Source organism: Pelobates fuscus, chromosome 2, assembly GCF_036172605.1.
Source record: "Pelobates fuscus isolate aPelFus1 chromosome 2, aPelFus1.pri, whole genome shotgun sequence".
Taxonomy (NCBI): domain Eukaryota; kingdom Metazoa; phylum Chordata; class Amphibia; order Anura; family Pelobatidae; genus Pelobates; species Pelobates fuscus.
In genome coordinates, this window is record NC_086318.1 from 392,133,022 (window position 1) to 392,154,060 (window position 21,039).

A 21,039-nucleotide genomic window follows, 5' to 3' on the forward strand; every position below is an offset into this window, starting at 1 on the left:
ATAGTCTCATGGGGCCAGGGTTGCCAGAGCAGGTGCTTACAGAAAGTCTCACCGGTTTGCGTAGTTAACGCACCGGCTAATTCTACCCAGTCTACAGACGTACAAATACCGCCTCTGTACCTGGATTTAAAGGCAGTCTTTGACAAAAAGAATGCTGACACTTTACCTCCACACAGGTCCTTTGACTGCAAGATCAGACTCCTGCCTGGGACCATGCCTCCGAGGGGTACGGTATACCCTTTATCCACTAAGGAGAACTTAGTCTTAGAGGAGTATATTCGTGAGAACCTAGACAAAGGATTCATTAGGAGATCCTCCTCTCCTGCCGGGGCCGTTTTTTTTTTTGTGAATAAGAAGGATGGTACGTTAAGGCCTTGCATTGATTATCGAGGCTTGAATAAAATAATGATTAGAAATGCCTACCCGATTCCTTTGATTACTGAGCTCTTTGATCGTCTAAAAGGCTCCAAGATTTTCACCAAGTTAGATCTCAGAGGGGCATATAACTTGGTAAGAATTCAGCAGGGAGACGAGTGGAAAACAGCGTTCAATACCCGATATGGGCACTATGAGTACATGGTAATGCCTTTTGGGCTCTGTAATGCACCGGCAGTATTTCAGGACCTGATCAATGAAGTTCTTAGGGAATTTCAACAGGATTGCGTTATTGTATATTTGGATGATATACTAATACACTCTAGAGAAATTGAGACCCACCACAGACAAGTCAGAAGGGTATTGCGCAAACTTCTACAACATGGCTTGTACTGCAAATTGGAGACATGTAGTTTTGACCAATCTCAGATAAACTTTCTTGGTTACGTGATTTCTGGGGACGGGTTTAAAATGGATCCGGATAAACTTCAGTCTATTTTAGATTGGCCATTACCCAGGGGTCTCAAAGCCATTCAGAGGTTTATTGGATTCTCCAATTACTATAGGCGTTTCATTAAAGGATACTCTTCTATTATTGCTCCTATTACCAATATGACCAGACAGGAGGCTGACACTAAGACTTGGTCTACTGAAGCTCTCGTTGCTTTCAAGACACTCAAGGAACTTTTTGCTTCTGCACCAATTTTAGTTCACCCTGATACGATTTTGCCTTTTCTACTCGAGGTAGACGCCTCAGAGACAGGTTTAGGCGCTATCTTGTCTCAAAGGTTAGGTGTGGATAAACCGTTACATCCATGTGGTTTTTTTTCCAAGAAATTATCTGGGCCTGAAAGCAGATATGACATTGGTGACAGGGAACTACTAGCGGTCATCATGGCTTTAAAGGAGTGGAGACATTTATTGGAAGGGACCTTGCATCCTGTTACTATTTTGACGGATCACAAGAACTTGTCCTATATTGGGGAGGCCAAGCGCTTGTCCGCCAGGCAAGCTCGTTGGTCCTTGTTCCTCACTCATTTCAATTACGTGCTCACTTATAGACCTGGTTCTAAGAACTCTAAAGCCGATGCTCTGTCTCGCCAACATGAACCTTCTACTATATCTGAGGCGGTTTTGCCTTCTATAGTTCCCAAGTGCAATATTATCGCCAACACGAGTCTCAGGATTCATTCTCCGTTGCTTGCCGAGATCATGAAGTTACATCATCTGGCTCCTAGACAGGGTCCGGGGGCAAGGTATTTTGTTCCTCCGTAACTCCAACTGGAACTGTTACAGTGCTTTCACAACAGTAAGGTGGCTGGGCATCCTGGCATTCGCAAGACGTGTGCCTTGATTTCCAAAGATTTCTGGTGGCCTTCACTACGTAAGGATATTAGGGATTTCGTCGGAGCATGTGAGGTCTGTATGAAGACTAAACAACCTCATACGCTTCCATGTGGGCTTTTGCATCCCTTGGAAATTCCCGAGAGACCGTGGTCCTGTCTGGCTATGGACTTCATTGTCGATTTGCCTGTTTCTAAAAAACAGACTGTTATCCTCACGGTGGTTGACAGGTTTACTAAGATGGCTCATTTCGTGCCCTTACCTAAACTGCCATCTTCTCCCGAATTGGCTGAGATATTCGCGAGAGAGATTTTTCGTTTACATGGGATACCCTCCGAAATTGTTTCTGATAGAGGTTCCCAATTTGTTTCCCGTTTTTGGAAATCCTTCTGTTCTCAACTGGGCATCAAATTGAATTTCTCTTCTGCCTATCATCCCCAGTCTAACGGAGCTGCTGAACGCACCAACCAAAAGATTGAACAATATTTGCGTTGTTTTGTTTCCGAACACCAGGACGATTGGGTCGGTCTGATTCCTTGGGCGGAGTTTGCACACAACAATCTCGTTTGTGATTCTACTCGTTCTAGCCCCTTTTTCATGAATTATGGCTTTCATCCTTCCATTCTTCCCTCGGTTTCTCCGTCCCAAGGGGTACCGTCGGTTGATGTTCATGTTGCCAATTTGAGGAAGTTGTGGGATCAAACTCGACAAATTCTCCTGCATAATTCCGCGTTGTTCAAGAAACACGCTGATAAGTGTAGAAGGGCGGCTCCGGTTTTTGTTCCAGGTGATAGGGTATGGCTGAGTACCAGAAACATTCGCTTGAAGGTTCCTTCTATGAAATTCGCCCTTCGTTACATTGGCCCTTACAGGGTTCTGACTCGAATTAACCCAGTTGCGTATCGTCTGGCCCTTCCATCTGCCTTACGCATTCCTCGACGCATTGACTCGGCTTGTCTCTCGCTTATCTGCTCTCTCGTTCCCTCGACCTCGGCTTGTCTCTAGACCATTCTTTGCTTACTCCTTACGTTAGTCCGGCCATTCTAAGGTCCGGTATACGTACCTACCTCCTGTTTGTACTTTGCGTGTTGGATCCCTGTCCCGATCCTGACAGTATGGCTGCCAATGGAACTGGTTCTCTTGTATTTATTGATGATGTGACTGCTGACAAAAGCAGCAGGATGAATTCTGAAGTGTTTCAGACAATATTATCTGCTCATATTCAGCCAAATGCTTCAGAACTCATTGGACGGCGCTTCACAGTGCAGATGCACAATGACCCGAAGCATACTGCAAAAGCAACCAAAGAGTTTTCTACGGGAAAGAAGTGGAATGCTATGCAATGGCCAAGTCAATCACCTGACATGAATCTGATTGAGCATGCATTTCACTTGATGAAGACAAAACTAAAGGGAAAATGCCCCAAGAACAAGCAGGAACTGAAGACAGTTGCGGTAGAGGCCAGGCAGAGAGCATCACCAGGGATGAAACCCAGCGTCTGGTGATGTCTATGCGTTCCAGACTTCAGGCTGCTATTGAATGCAAAGGATTTGCAACCATGTATTAAAAAGTGAAAGTTTGATTTATGACTGTTAATCTGTCCCATTACTTTTGGTCCCTTAAAAAGTGGGAGGCACATATACAAACTGTTGTAATTCCTACACCATTCACCTGATTTGGATGTAAATTCCCCTTTAAATTAAAGCTGAAAGTCTGCAGTTAAAGCACATCTTGATTGTTTAATTTCAAACCCATTGTGTTGGTGTATAGAGCCAAAAGGATTAGAATTCTGTCGATGCCCCAATATTTATGGACCTGACTGTATATTATCACTGTACAGTTAAGACTATCAAATTAAGCCACTGACAGTTTACATCACTGACACGCAGAGAATGTCGTGCCGTATGTCACTTTTAATTTAAATGATGTGAATGTGCCTGAAATTATGCTTCCTTGTATATGTGTTTGTTTTTTTTTTTTTTTAAAGAATGTTAATAACATTAATTGGAATTTACTGAATCATATTCATGTGTGAGGGCTGCAGTTCCAGTGGATGTAAGCCTTCTTGCCTTTTTTGATTTTGAAATATTTCACACAGTTGTGTGCAACATCACCTGTACTCATGTACTGTATTTCTTCCATTTGTTTGAATACAAGAAAAGGTATAAACTTAAATATATCTGCCAACTTATGTCACCTGTGGAATTTGCCTGAGCATGGGGAATTCCTGTGATACTCAGCAAATGAGAGATGTACAGAGGTATCCAGAGATGAGGGAATTCTATCGCCAAACACTTTGGCACTTCTGTACTTCTGGACGGTGCAGACCACAATAATTGCTCCCTCACAGTATTACTAATGAGTCAGAGTGCAGAGGATTCCCAGCATGCACTCTAACTCACTAAGTGCCGTAAGAGGAGACATAGGGAAAAGCTATGGGGGACAGAGGGTGAGACAATCAGGCTTGCCCACTAAACTCAGAATTTTTGAAAATTATACTTTTGCATTTTTTTTTTCCAAATCAGCTTTGTGTGTGAGGATAAGTATATTGCCATGATGGGCACATAGATTGGGCTACCACTTAAAAATGCCTGGGGCATTCATTTCTGGGGCATTTTTAAAGACTTTTAGCTTTGCCACATGCAAATAGCAGGTCTGCTCCTGCAAGTCTTGGGAAGATCAGGGTCCAAACACTTCTGCAGTTCAGCACTTCTGAAAGGTGCAGACTACACTAATTGCTCCCTCACAGTATTACTAATGAGGCAGTGTGCATACGCCAGGATTCCCAGCATGCACTCTGACTTACTGAGTGTCAGTGCTGCACGGGTGCGCACAGCCAGTGAAGATCACACACACACATTACACACAGCCAGCACACACACACATTACACACAACCAGAACACACCACAGAAATTGCACACAACTGGAATACACCACACACACCTGGCATAGACACACACATTACACACAGCCTGCACAAACACATTACACACAGTCACCACAGACACACATACACACACACACTGTGGGAGAGACACATTTGTATTATTTAAATACACATGTAATTGCCTCTTAAAGATAAGAAATAGTTATTTAACCCCTTCATCCTCAATAACATTTATACATGAGAGGAAGAGGTATAAATACCTAAATCCTTGTATTCACGTTTATCACCATTCAAATCTAAAATATTAATACTGTACTCTTGTATTAAAAATCTATTTTCAACAAATATATTCCAGAACTCAATCTTTCTGCAGATCCAGTCATTATTTAGTTGCAAATAACATGATAATGAAGCCATTTATTGCATAGTTTTAATATTATAAATACTGTGCATCTCATTGCACAATATAGTATAAATTTAACATTTTATAAATAACCCTATATTTCGGAGAATGTAATTTAATAGTATTATTGTCCATACATTTTGTCCGCTTGTCATAGAAAAACCTTATGTATTTAGCCACTACCATGCATTGTATATAAGGGCATTTTAGAATTTTAGGGGCATTATGGTTTTATAGTTATCTCGTCTTTCGGAAAGAAAGGACAATGGAAATAGTGTAACTTTTTATGTTACATACTATGTTAATGGCTCTAGAACTTTGTAACCCTCTTATCATTTCAGTAACTTGTTTGCCAACCCATTAAAGTTAGAAGATAATATCTAACTGTTGTAAAAATGATTATAGTGAAATATGTTTTAAAAACACCTTCACATTCCAGTCCCAGTCACAAGCAATGAATTTCTAATTTGACACTCCTGTCTGTTGCTTTTACCAGTACTAGGCAATTCAAACAGTTCATGCTGCCCCCCAGTGGCATACCTTACCTTAAGGTTTCAATTTTAAGTCCACATTTCTGATTAACCTTTACATTAAAAGTATCCAATTGAGTATGCAAGGTGAGCTTAGATTTGTTTAATTGTTTAATCGAGTAGTTATAGACATTTTTATGGCAGCTGTAAACCTTTAGGCTAATTATGGCTAATCTTGGTCCAGCAGATGTTGTTGAACTTTGTTGTTTGGTGTGATGCTCAGCTTCTGTTGCTAGGACTGAGTTCTATTCTCTTCCAGTGAGAAACAAGGAAACAGAATAGATGAACATTTGCCCAACCAACTGAAAAGATACAAAGAAGAACAAGTGAATGTTGAGCGCTGACTTAATCACAAGCGATGATCCACCTTTACTTCAAGAAAGACACATGCCAGATAACGGGGAGCTTAGATACATATAGATATATAGACAGACAGACAGACAGACAGATAGATAGATAGATTTTCTTTTCATTGTGAAATTAGCACTTTTATATTTCAAAATAGAAACACCACCAGCTCCACTGAACTAACGGAAGTAGCAGGCACATCTCCAATATTGGCCGCAAGAATTGCAAGGGGCGTTATCGAGGGGAAACTGTCAGGAAGGGAAGCGCTGCCCTCCCAACGATCACTTCTTGCAGCATCTACCCTCCATGTTTCCAGTTCTCCTCCTCCCCTCCGTGTGTCTCTCCCCCCTCCTCTCTCCTCCTGTGCCTGCGCACCTTGTATCATGGACGAGCTGCGGACCGTGGGTAGAGGATCTTTCAGTGAGCACTTCCTGTCAGTCCAGGTAGAGGAAATTGAATATTCTCTACCCATGACTCAACCACACTACAAGGTCAGCAGGCACAGGAGGGTAGAGGAGAGGGGAGGAGAGGCACATGGAGGAGCTGGGGAGGATGACACATATGGAGGGATAGAGACAAAGGCTTCTCTATGAAAAGCCTCTTATTGAACATGAGTCACTTCCGCTGGAAAGGGGGGAGGGTTTACAAAGGTTGCAGTCATAAGAACTGCATAATACATAAAAATATACGTGTGTGTGTGTTCATCAGGGGTATATCTGCTAAACTGTGTTTTTTGGTGTTATTTTTTTTTCCAAGTGTGGCGTGGTCCTTTAAGAAAAACTTACACATAATTAGAGATATCAATTAAAGGAACACTATAGCGTTAGGAATATATGTTTGCCCTTGTCAACATATAGATGATTGTCTCCTGCAGCACGGTTTAAATAAAGGTAACATTTTAATTACCTGTTCTCCCTCGCAGTGCCAATCTCCTCAGTGAAGTTCAGAATCATTGGCTGAGATCATTGAGATCAATGATCACATAGGAAAGCATTGGTAGGCTGGTGCACAATGCATGGCAGAATGCTGTGTTGCGCCAATCAGTTGATCTCTCTAAGACCATCTCTTAGAAATTGCAGAGTTCTATGTGTAAAGCTTCCCTAGTGGCTGTCAGTTGGCAGGTTATCCCTGCAATGAAAACACTGAAGTTCCTGCGCTATGTTTTTAATTGCAGAGTTAAAACATGGCGGCCGGGGGGTTGGCGGGGATGTAGGAATGATGCCAAGATCACTTCATTGAGATAAATTATTCTGGGTGCCTATAGTGTTCCTTTAACATGTTAAATAAAACACAAGAGGAAGTGGTACATGTAATATTTTTGTAAACAATAAAACACAAAAATATTCGCCTCAGGACAGTTGAGTTACTTGTTAAAAATAGAATGTATAGTAAGCAGTAAATAAATATATAAATTAATTAAGCCAGGCTAACCAACAGCATGTCACAGAAGGAAGCTCCACAAAATAATAAAAATATTTTTTGTAAAATCTGGGACCAGAAAATTAATTTAGAAGCAGTCAGTGAGATGCATGTATTTTTTTCTTCTCAAGACTCCAGATGGAGCACTCATTTTTCATGTTATTTAAGACATTTGAAAGCTGAAGTGCATTGAGACTTATTACAAAATAAATCTAATTTGTTCTGTGACAGAAAAAGTGATTAAATTGATTAGCAATTCACTTCAGCCTCATGACATCACAGTGGCACATGCTCTGGTAGAAAAAGGCACAGCTAGATTTATTTAGCTCATCTTGGATTGAATTATATTGAGCTTTTATAAACATAATATTTGAAAGCAAAACGTACATCCTTATCTAGTCCTTTAAAATATAAAAACTCCCAGCAAACACCTCCATACCTATACCAGTCTAAATGTCTTCACTAATTAACACTTATGTTCCATCCCAGAACCTCTGCTCTGTGATTGACTGCCATTGTGTCTATTTTCATTCATACTTCCACCACCACCTCTTATCTAGAGAACAACTCTATGACTGTCCAATTCTCATGGATTGCCTTTTCCTCCCAATAGAGTCTCCGGTTTGACATCACATTGTGCAGTACATGGTATACATAATTCACTCTTTAAGTCATCTGTTCTCTATATTTTTTTAACTAAAATATTATGCTTAAGGCACATAATAGTCAAAGGTGTTATCTCAGAATAAATTACCAATCTAAACATCAAAATGGCTGACTGACTGTCATTAGAGGCGTCTTCTCATTGAAGACATTTGATTTTAACAGCTAATATTCATCTTTTTTTTATTAGATATTAAAGGACCACTATAGTGCCAGGAAAATACTATAGTGCCCGAGGGTGCCCCCACCCTCAGGGACCCACTCCCGCCAGCCTGGATGGAGAGGAAGGGGTTAAATGTACCTCTTATTCCAGCGCCGGGCGGGGAGCTCTCCTCCTCCTCTCCTCCTCTTCGGCTGAATGCGCATGCGTGGCAAGAGCCGCGCGCGCATTCAGCCAGTCTCATAGGAAAGCATTCTCAATTCTTTCCTATGGACGCTGGCGTCTTCTCACTGTGAAAATCACAGTGAGAAGCGCGGAAGCCCTCTAGCGGCTGTCAATGAGACAGCTACTAGAGGCTGGATTAACCCCAGTGGCGTCGCTAAGGGGGGCCAGAGGGGGCCATGGCCCCCCCTACATCATGCTGTGACCCCCCTTGGACCCCCCAAATGCCAGCAACCTACTGGCTATGTATTTAAATTATATTCCCTCGGGCTGTAGCAGCCTGTTACAGCCCGAGGGAATGCAGGGCAGAGCAGCTGGAGCGCTGGGTCAGGTGCTGTCTGGGGCCGGAGGGAGCACTGACAGGCTCCCCAGCACAGGCCCGCCCCCAAACAAAGCCCCACCTCCCGCAAACAAGCCCCACCCCCGCCGTTAAGCAGCAGCCCATGATGCTGCTGGAAAGCATGGAACAGCCTCCAGTGACAGGTAGGCTTAATGTGCTTGTGTCTGTGTATGTGTGTGTGTGTGTGTCTGTCTGTCTATCTGCTGGTGAGGAAGCTTGTGTGTGTGTGTGGACTCAGCAGTCTGTGTGTGTGAACTCAGCAGTCTGTGTGTGTGTGTGTGTGTGTGGACTCAGAAGTCTGTGTGTGTGTGTGTCTGTGTGTGTGTGTGTATGGACTCAGCAGTCTCTGTGTGTGTGTCTGTGTATGTATGGACTCAGCAGTCTGTCTGTGTATGTGTGTGTATGGACTCTGCAGTCTGTGTCTGTGTGTGTGTATGGACTCAGCAGTCTGTGTCTGTGTGTGTGTATGGACTCAGCAGTCTATGTGTGTATGGACTCAGCAGTCTGTGTGTCTGTGTGTGTATGGACTCAGCAGTCTGTGTCTGTGTGTGTGTGTATGGACTCAGCAATCTGTGTGTGTATGGACTCGGCAGCCTGTGTCTGTGTCTGTGTGTGTATGGACTCAGCAGTCTGTGTGTGTATGGACTCAGCAGTCTGTGTATGTATGGACTCAGCAGTCTGTGTATCTGTGTGTGTATGGACTCAGCAGTCTGTGTGTATGTGTGTGTATGGACTCAGCAGTCTGTGTGTGTGTGTGTGTGTGTGTTTGTGGACTCAGCAGTCTGTGTGTGTATGGACTCAGCAGTCTATGTGTGTGTGTATGGGCTCAGCAGCAGGACCGCCATCAGGGCATGACAACCATAACGGTTGTCATGGGCCCGGCGGTCCTGGGGGGCCCGAACTACTCTGGCAGTCATAGCCCCACATTCCTTATGTGCACTTATATATATTTATATATATAGCAATATTTGCTATATATATGTGCACAGAGGGCCCCCTGCTACCTGTACATTGAAGAGGGGGCCCAGCAGCACACTCTGTCCTCCTTTCCAGCTGCTCTCTGTCTAACTTCCCTACGCCCTGCGGCCACCAGCGCGTTGCCATAGGTTTCCATGGCAACGCTCCGCACAGCATGCAGACCTGTCTCGCGAGAGTTAGTCAAAGAGGAGCTGGAAAGGAAGACAGTGTGTGCTGCTGGGCCCCCTCTTCAATGTAACTTGGCTGGGTCGCTCCACCATACCACTGGACCACCAGGGAATGCGATCTCCCCCCTCCCTGGCACGGTAAGAACCAGGGAGGGGGGAAAAAATGGAAATATACACAAATTTATAAAAAAAATACTCCCCTCCCCCCTATTTTACACACACACTGCATCCTTACAAGCACACACTCAGCACCACACACACTACATTCACTAAACACTCTGCACTACACACACTATATACACTAAACACACTCTGCACTACACACACACACTACATTCACTAAACACACTCTGCACTACACATACTCACACTACATTCACTAAAACACTCTGCACTCACTACAAATACTACATTCACTAAACACACTCTGCACTACACACACACACTACATTCCCTAAACACACTTTGCACCACACACACACACACTACATTCACTATACACACACGTTGCACTACACATACACAAACACACACACACTACATTCACTAAACACACTCTGCACTACACATACTCACACTACATTCACTATACACTCTCTGCACTCACTACAAACACTACATTCACTAAACACACTCTGCACTACACACACACACACTATATTCACTAAACACACTTTGCACTACACATACACACACACACTACATTCACTATACACACGTTGCACTCATTACACACTACATTTACTAAACACTCTCTGCACTACACACACACACACACTACATTCACTAAACACACTTTGCACCACACACACACACACTGCATTCACTTTACACACGTTGCACTCACTGCAAACACACTACATTTACTAAACACACTTTGCACTCACTACAAACACACTACATTCACTACAAACACACTACATGCTCTATACACACTACATTTACTATGCACACTACAAAAACACACACTCTGCATTCACTATACACACCTACATTTACTACACACACACTCTGCATCTAATGCATGCATACAAACAGTACATACATTACACACAACGTACAATCTGCATCCACTATACACAATGCACCCATGACACACATACTGCATCCACTATACACACTACATCCATGACACACATACCACATTCACTACACACATTCTACATCCACTATACACACTGCATCCATGACACACATTCTACATCCACTATACACACACACACACTTCATCCTTTTGGGTAGACTCGGAGCTGGCCCAAGGGGGCCCAGATCTTGAGCTGTGTCAGGGGCCCTAAAATTTCTGATGGCAGCCCTGCTCAGCAGTCTGTGTGTGTGTATGGACTCAGCAGTCTGTGTGTCTGTGTGTGTGTATGGACTTAGCAGTCTGTGTATGTGTGTGTGTATGGACTCAGCAGTCTGTGTATGTGTGTGTATATGGACTCAGCAGTCTGTGAATGTGTGTGTGTATGGACTCAGCAGTCTGTGTGTCTGTGTGTGTGTATGGACTCAGCAGTCTGTGTGCCTGTGTGTGTGTATGGAATCAGCAGTCTGTGTGCGTGACTGTGTGTATGGTCTCAGCAGTCTGTATGTGTGTATGGACTCAGCAGTCTGTGTGTGTGTTTGTGTATGGACTCAGCAGTCTGTGTGTGTGTGTGTGTGTGTCTTTGTGTCTGTGTGTGTGTATGGATTTAGCAGTATGTGTGTGTATGGACTCAGCAGTCTGTGTGTGTGTGTGTGTGTGTGTGTGTATGGACTCAGCAGTCTGCATGTGTGTGTGGACTCAGCAGTCTGTGTGTGTGTCTGTGTGTATGGACTCAGCAGTCTGCATGTGTGTATGGACTCAGCAGTCTGTGTGTGTGTGTGTGTATGTCTTTGTGTCTGTGTGTATGGACTCAGCAGTATGTGTGTGTATGGACTCAGCAGTCTGTGTGTGTGTCTGTGTGTATGGACTCAGCAGTCTGCATGTGAGTATGGACTCAGCAGTCTGTGTGTGTGTGTATGGATTCAGCAGTCTGTGTGTGTGTGTGTGTGTGTGTATGGACTCAGCACTATGTGTGTGTGTGTGTGTATATGGACTCAGCAGTCTGTGTGTGTGTGTGTGTGTGTGTGTATGGACTCAGCAGTCTACATGTTTGTGTGTGTGTGTGTGTGTGTGTGTGTGTATGGACTCAGCAGTCTGCATGTTTGTGTGTGTGTGTGTGTGTGTGTGTATGGACTCAGCAGTCTGTGTGTTTGTGTGTGTGTGTATATATGAACTCAGCAGCCTGTGTGTGTGTGTGTATGGACTCAGCAGTCTGTGTGTGTGTGTGTGTGTGTGTGTGGACTCAGCAGTAAATGTGTGTGTATGGACTCAGCAGTCTGTGTGTGTATGGACTTAGCAGTATGTGTCTGTGTGTGTGTATGGACTCATCAGTCTGTATGTGTGTATGGACTCATCAGTCTGTATGTGTGTATGGACTCATCAATCTGTATGTGTGTGTATGGACTCATCAATCTGTATGTGTGTATGGACTCAGCAGTCTGTGTGTGTCTAGGACTCAGCAGTCTGTGTGTGTATGGACTCAGCACTCTCTGTGTGTGTGTGTGTGTATGGACTCAGCAGTCTGTGTGTCTGTCTGTGTGTATATGGACTCAGCAGTCTGTGTGTGTATGGACTCAGCAGTCTGTGTGTCTGTGTGTGTGTGTGTGTGTGTATGGACTCAGCTGTGTGTGTGTGTGTTGGACTCAGCAGTCTGTGTGTAAGTGTATAAATCAGCCTGTGTGCATTCAGCAACGTCTGTGTGCATTCAGAAATCTGTGTGTGTGCATTCAGAAGTCTCTCGGTGTTCGTATTTGTGTACTGTGTGTATGTACTCAGCAGTCTATCAATAATTAAAATTTTTATTCCTGTGAGTTGTTGTGTAGGAAGGGCCCCAGTGCACTGCTTTGCACGTGGGCCCTTAACACTATTTAGATGGTACTGCGTGTGTGTGTCAGTGAGCTTCTATTTATTGAGCATGTGTGTGTCCCTGAACTTCTTTGCAGTGAGCCTTGTGTTTATACAAGTGAGTTTGTCTGTAGTAAGCCTGTGTGCGAGTCAGAGAGTTTTTTGCCTGTCAGTGAGCCTATTTGCGCATGCCAGTGAGCTTGTGTGCTCACTGTACTATATATATATATATTGACCTATAGGAATGGCATACATTTTTTTCCAGGGCTGCTTTCCAGTTTGGCTCTGCCAGCGAGTGCGCTTTACCGCTGAATCATCTGTGTGAGCTGCCGCACACTGGGAGCTGCTGTTGACAGGTACTTGTAGTCTAGAGATTGGGACATGGGGTATATGCTCAGCTATCTGTATAATACTATAGTGCTGTTCTCTGTATAATACAGGTCTGTGTCTGTATAATATCCTGGGACAATCAGTGTTCCCTGTATAGTGCTGCTCTCTGTCTTGGGATATTATACACAAACAGATCTGTATTTACAGAGAGCAGCACTATACAGGGTGCACTGACTGTCCCATGATATTATACACACAGCCATGTATTATACAGAGAGCAACACTATACAGGGAGCACTGACTGTCCCAGGATATTATACACACAGTCATGTATTATACAGAGAGCAGCACTATACAGGGAGCACTGACTGTCCCAGGATATTATACACACAGTCATGTATTATACAGAGAGCAACACTATACAGGGAGCACTGACTGTCCCAGGATATTATACACACAGCCATGTATTATACAGAGAGCAACACTATACAGGGAGCACTGACTGTCCCAGGATATTATACACACAGCCATGTATTATACAGAGAGCAACACTATACAGGGAGCACTGACTGTCCCAGGATATTATACACACAGCCATGTATTATACAGAGAGCAGCACTATACAGGGAGCACTGACTGTCCCAGGATATTATACACACAGTCATGTATTATACAGAGAGCAACACTATACAGGGAGCACTGACTGTCCCAGGATATTATACACACAGCCATGTATTATACAGAGAGCAACACTATACAGGGAGCACTGACTCTCCCAGGATATTATACACACAGCCATGTATTATACAGAGAGCAGCACTGTACAGGGAGCGCTGAATGTCCCAATGTCTCAAATGTTGGCAACTATGGCACTATATCAAGGGAAATGTTTTTTTGTTTTTTTTTTAATAATCCCTGGTGGAAAATAATGAATCCTCCACCAGGGATTATTAAAAAAAACACATTGTGTCGGGGGCGGGGCTTAACATGTGGCAGGGGCGGGGTCAAACTGAGGCGAGGGCAGGGTTAAATGTACTTTTGTCCCTGGCCCACCATGTGCCCCCCCTAAAAATTAATCCTAGAGACGCCACTGATTAACCCCTTTATAAACATAGCAGTTTTTCTGAAACTGCTATGTTTATTCAAAAAAAGGGTTACTCCTATCTGGACCTGGCACCCAGACCACTTCATTAAGCTGAAGTGGCCTGGGTGCCTATAGTGGTCCTTTAAATGGAACCTGTCAAGGCTTAAAATACTTTAGCTCTTTTAAAATAATTTGAAATACCATCTATACATTGTGCTAGCAGCTTTGAGAGCATATGTATAGATTTGGATTAAAAAACTATTTTAAAATATATTTTTAACCCAAGTGACTTTCAATTCCTTTGCAAACACTCAATGTCGAGGAATTGAGAGACAGGGGGAGCAGGAAAAAAACCTCTTTCTGCTGACCACCCATACCAACCACAGTGTCTTTGTGTCTGTGGATGTTTCTGTGTCTTTGAACAAATAATGTGTTTCATTCTCTAGCAGGTGGAATGGAAGGGTGCAGAAAATCTGTGGCATTTCAGCTGATATGTAACAAAGCTCCAATTAAAAAAATAAAGTAAAATAAAAAACCACGTCTTTTAAAGATACATAGAAAGGTATGTTAGTTAAAAATAATGCTATCTTGGTTTTGGGAAACATGCTAAAACTCTAGAACCTCTTCAAAACCCTTTAAATTCTCAGCTAGGTATACGTGCATGTGGACTGCTGTGCCTTGAAGATCCAGTGTTGTTAAATTTAGATTTTTTTCATTGCCTGGGAACATTATTTAACACCTTACTAGGTACCTTACTAGGTACGTCCAACAAAAAATTCTCCTTAAGGACTGCAGACGTACCTAGTAGTATAAGTGATCGCTGCCAGCCACTCTAAGGGTATTGCAGCGATGCCTCGATGTCGAGGCATCCTGCAATATCTCTCCTGACTGCCGTGCCGCCGGGTGAGCGCCCCCCAGGAGCGATCACTTCCGGGTGTTCCCACATGGTGCCCAGCAGTAGTGTAGCAGAGTGTAGCAGAGAGTAGTGTAGTAAAATACTTAAATAAAATCAATAGACTAAATAAAATCAATAATAAAAAAACACGAATAAAGTAAAACAAGTAAATGTATTAATCTGAACCCCCCACCACCCCCCACAAATGTGGCTTCCAATATGGTGCATCATGGGGCTTCTGGGGCTGTCCCTAGCCTGTCTCATGAGAGAGGCAGGCTAGGATCATCCAATCAGAGCTTGTCAGTATACTAATATTTATTATTACTATGATCCCCATTTGTCTGGTCAGGTCAATGTTAGTAAATATTGACTCTGATCAGTGTGTATCTCTCTCCCTCACTTTATTTGTGTTTAAGTGAGAGAGAGATCTGTGTCAAGGTAGAGAGATTTAGGTAGTTTTAGGTCGGGATTTGTAAAATTGTGAGACCCAAAGGCTCTTTTCAGAGCCATTAACCCCTATCTTGCCAGTGATCACTACAAATCACTGACTCTTGCACAGCAGCACTTTTTTGCTGTCTATGCATTTTTTTATGGGTACATTTTTTGGGTGATTTAGTTTTTTTTGTGTGCGACCCAAAGGTTCTTTTCAGAGCTATTAACCCCTATCCTGCCAGTGATCACTGTATAGATCACTGACTCTTGCACAGCAGCATTTATTTTGCTGTCTGTGCATTTTTTTAGGGGTTCATTTTTTTTTAGTGATTTTATTTTGTGACAGATCAGGTCACAGAGGTCACAGAGGTCGTATAGCGCTGAGGAGGCGTATGCCATCCTTGTGTTAAAGTCTGGCACATCTATGTCTGACTCCGACCCTGATTTTGACCCTGCCAGGTGCTCAGATACATCATCACTACATACAGAGCCTGCTGCTAGTGGTGTATCTGTGGCTGCTAGGCCCCCTGCCAGAAGGAGACATGCTGCTCTAGCTGGCAGTGCTGCTGAGATGTGGGTAGCGCCTTATTGCCAGAGGCCAGATAACCCACCCTTCACCACAAATCCTGGCATCAATGTGGATGTAGCAGGATTTAGCCCCCAACAGTTTATGGAGGTGTTTCTGGGCTATGATGTAATGGAGAACATTGTCGCCCAAACTAATTTATATGCCCATCAGTCCCGTGCTTCAAAGCTTGACTCTTTTTTTGGCAAAGCAGCATTTAGCCCCCATCGATGTACCAGAATTTAACAAATTCTGGGCATTGACTATGCTGATGGTAATCATAAAGAAGCCCTCCAACCGCCCCATCTGCTCTACCCCCATTGTCGAGGAAGAGGTATGAAATGATTCTACTTCAGCGACAACAGCCTGTGCCCCTCCTATGGAGCATCCCCAGTTTGAATCCCTGATGAAGTATAAGGGAATTCAAGCAGTATATTCCTTCCAAGCACTACAGGTATGGTGTAAAGGTGTATAAGCTCTGTGATAGTGAGACTGGGTATACTCAGGCCTTCTGGGTGTACGAGGGAAAAGATAGCCACCTTGACCATCCAGGTTGCCAAGAACATATGGGAACCAGCGGCAAGATTGTCTGAGACCTGATATTCCCTCTGATGAGCAAAGGGTACCACTTGTATACAGACATTTTTTATACATGTGTCCCTTTGTTCAAGCTACTTTATTGTTTTGATACAGCTTGTACAATAAGAAAGAGCTTGTACAATCAGAAAGAACCGTGCAAGTTTTCCAGGACACCCAGCTACAAAGGGGGGGAGACCTTAGCTCTGCGCCAGGAGGAGCTGTTGGCAGTTAATTACAGAGACAAGAAGGATATGTACCTTCGTACTACCATCCACACTGAGAGCACAAGAAAGCCAGTGTGCCTCATGGCCTATAACCGGCATATGAGTGGGGTTGATCTGGCAGATTACTTATGTAGCCCTACCTAAATATACGGAAGACAAGGGCCTGGTACAAAAAGGTTGCAATTTACTTAATGCAGATTGCAACTCACAACGCTTATTTGTTGTTCAAAAAACCAAACCTCAAAATAAAACTAACTTTTTTACAGTTTAAGCTCCAGATCATTTTGTGGATTTTGTACCAAGATGCACCTGCTCCCTGGGCAGTGATGGGAGAGAGCAGAGTTGGGGCTACCCACTTTATTTTTAAAATCCCCACATCTACGGCAAAGCAGAATCCCCAAAAAAGATGCAGAGTCTGTTTCAAGAACGAGCAGAGTAAGGACACCATCTTTTACTGTCCTGATTGCCGCGGACAGCCTTGACTCTGCATCGGTGACTGCTTCAAGCGAAACCGCACACTGTTTTGAATTTTTTTTTTTTTACATTGGCCATTCAGTTAATATACTTTTTTTGGTTACGTTTACTGTTAGTTTTATTTTTTATGATCAACTTCAACCTATGCATGGGGGGTATGAGTGTACTCAGGAGGCCTTGCAGAAAACAACCTGGAGTGTTTTCTTGCAATAATCAACAACATGCTACCCTAAATCACACACAAAAAAATGAAAATTGAAAAATTACCACCATACATTTTTTGTGGCTAAAACGGTTGCATCAAATGCATCAAAACCCTCCATATACAATACCTTAGGATGTCAACTTTTGTCAAATATATGCACGTTCATGGCAAGAAAAAATATTGGGATATGTAAAAAGGCCCCCAAAAAGAAGATATGTCAAATTTGAAAAACACATGTCAGAAGTTTGGCATTGCAACCCCCAAACATCCTAACAAGCCTATGCATAGGTGGTATCACTGTACTCAGAAGATGTTGCTGAACACATATTGTGGTGTTATTTTTTTTACAAGGAAAGGTTAAAGGAACTTAACATGTATAGCTTGGAGGAAAGACAAGGAGGGGGAACTGGTAGAAACATTTAAATACATAAAGGGAATCAATGCAGTAAAGGAGGAGACTATATTCAAAAGAAGAAAAACTACCACAACAAGAGGACATAGTCTTAAATTAGAGGGGCGTAGGTTTAAAAATAATATCAGGAAGTATCACGTTACTGAGAGGGTAGTGGATGCATAAAATAGCCTTCCAGCTGAAGTAGTAGAGGTTAACACAGTAAAGGAGTTTAAGCATGCGTAAGATATGCATAAGGCTTTCCTAACTATAAGATAAGGCCAGGGACTAATGGAAGTATTTAAAAAAATTGTGCAGACTAGATGGGCAGAATGGTTTTTATCTGCCGTCACATTCTATGTTTCTAACACATAACAGGAACTGAGAATCCATGTCTAAAGTACAATGTGAGAGAAAAATAACACAATAAATTACTATCCAAAAGACTGGTGGTAGAATTAGTGCATGGAAAGTGTTAAAATACCACAATTTGAAATACCTGATGTTCCCCCTATATACTTTTCAAAAATATATGGTTTGATGGGGTAAATTACATTGTCCGGTTTCAAAAATGTCCCAAATAGGACATGGGTGCATGATGACCAGATGTGAAAATTCCAAGTTGGAAAACTGGAATGCGCACCCTCCAAATAAGGTCTTTTAGCCCCCACAGAACCTGACACATCTGCACATGCTTGGTATTACTGTATTCAGGAACACACATATTGGGGTGTTCTTTGGCAGTAACCCTTAAAGTTCTCAGTACATTTATTAATAAATTGCTATGTGTGTAAAAAAAATCACCAATTATTATTTATTTTTTTACATTTGGCATGGATTGGTGATAAAATGGTTGCTTTAAAAGAGTCAAAATACCCCAAGTTTAATACCTTAGGATGTCTTCTTTTGAAAAATATATGCATGTGAATGTTATTCAGGGATTCCTGACAGATATCAGTGTTACAATGTAACTTTTGTTAATTTTGAAAAAAAAAAATGGTTTGTAAATAGCAACGTGCTATTTGTAGTTATTGCCCTATAACTTGCAAAACAAAGCTAAGAATATGTTAACATTGGGTATTTCTAAACTCAGGACAAAATTTAGAAACTATTTAGCACGGGTGTTTTTTGGTGGTTGTAGATGCGTAACAGATTTTGGGAGTCAAAGTTAGAAAAAGGTTTATTTTTAATTTTTTAATCTTATTTTATAATTTTGTTTATAGTAAATGATATGATATGATGAAAATAATGGTATCTTTAGAAAGACCATTTCATGGTGAGAAAAACTGTATATAATATGTGTGGGTACAGTAAATAAAAAAGAGGAAAATTACAGCTAAACACAAACACAGCAGAAATGTAAAAACAATCCTGGTCCTTAAAGGTAGGAAAATTGAAAAACGGTCTCGTCACTAAGGGGTTAAAAGAGTAAAAGCAATGGCCAAAGTTTGGGCCTTGTAAGACACCACAGCCTATAAAAAAGTTAGTATGACAGTATCACACCATGGCTTTTAGAGGGTGGAATCCCTGGGGCAGAATATGAGCTTCTGAAATTCCAGTTTCCTGATTCTGAGGCTGTTTGTGCCAATTTTATAATTTGGACACTATCTTTTTTTGTAGTCTTATTATACCTCCAACAAGTAATTAGATAGGATCCTAGGTTTTTTTACCATCATCCCTTCAGCTGATGTTATCCATGCCAGCCTCTCCTCAGGAGCGATGTTTACTAAATAACTGTTTAATTATTGGATGGTCAATGAATGATGTGGTGGCCAGATCAATAATCCATGATACTTACAGGTATTGCTAATCCATATTTCTTGATTGGTTATTAAAGTTATTGAATGGGATATATTTCTTATACGTAACATCTCCTGCACAATTACATGATCAAAGCATGTTCCCTGAAACGGATTCATAATTATCATTGTAGCAGACGTATATTATTAATATTTAATATTTAATATGTATTATCTTTCATACAGGCAATATTGTAAATATAATGTATATTGAACAAATAGTCTTATGTTATTTTAGGTTATATTTTGAACATACATTGTAATTGGTTATTGCTGTCAATCATGTTCCAAATAATACAAATGTACCCTTGTTCTGTTATAGCACCTCAACATTTCAATGCTCCACAAGTGAAGGGGATCAATAGCACCACAATGATGATTTCTTGGGAGGCACCTATGGATCTTAATGGACCTTTTCCACTTTATCAGCTTATAAAAGTAGACTCATCATTAACAATGAAGAACAAAATGGATTTTGTCAAGGGAACTCGCTTTCCAGGAAATGGATATGTAAAATTCCTTCCTTCCACTTTACCGACAAATTCATATTTTACAGGTATGTGTCCTTTTTTAATTGCTGCATGTATGCTTTTTTTAAAAAATGTATTTAATGTTTTGCTCACATAATCCCATAAATAGAGTAACATATACAGTGGTAATGAGGTTTCTCAGGTAAAGGAAGGGTTTTGTGTTCTTGCCAATGATATACGGCAGGTTGCTTCCACACTGTCATTCTCTGAAGTTCTGCCTGTGCATAACACTCAGAACGACAAGCGGATGCGTATTAGGGACTTTAACTTGTGGCTTGGTGAATGGTGTCGGGAGCAAAATTTGGCTTTGTTTCTCATGGTAGCTCTGTTTGGAATGGAAATAAACTGTACAAAAAAGATGCAGTTCAGAGGTTTTGTTAGGAAGCATTTAAACTAGGAGTGGGGGACAGAAGGGCGATAAAACATCAATCCAATTGCCAAAACAAAAACAGAAAGTAACTGTAACGAGTGTGTTAAAAAATGAAAAGCCTAGAGTCATGTCTACAAATGCTTGCAGTTTAGGGAATAAGATCCATGAACTTGTGGCAATAATGGCAACTGATAATGTAGATTTAGACGCTGTTACTGAGACTTGGTATAATGAGAAAAATGACTGGGATATTGCAATACCAGGGTACTCTTTATATAGAAAAGACAGAGAAGGCAAGAAAGGGGAAGGGAGGGCCTGTATGTGAAGGATAGCATAAAATCTAGCCTGATAAAAGTTAGTGAGGCGAACATAGAGTCCATTTGGGTTACGTTTGAATT

The 21,039-nt window shown here is 42.0% G+C and overlaps 1 protein-coding gene across 1 annotated transcript in view; it reads left to right on the forward strand.

Annotated features, from left to right (window-relative positions):
* Positions 1-21,039, forward strand: part of USH2A (usherin) — an 800,771-nt gene that overhangs the window by 288,409 nt on the left and 491,323 nt on the right. Inside the window, exon 20 of the mRNA XM_063441883.1 lies at positions 20,064-20,297. Within this exon, the coding sequence (XP_063297953.1) occupies positions 20,064-20,297 (234 nt within the window). The remainder of the gene's footprint in view (positions 1-20,063; positions 20,298-21,039) is intronic.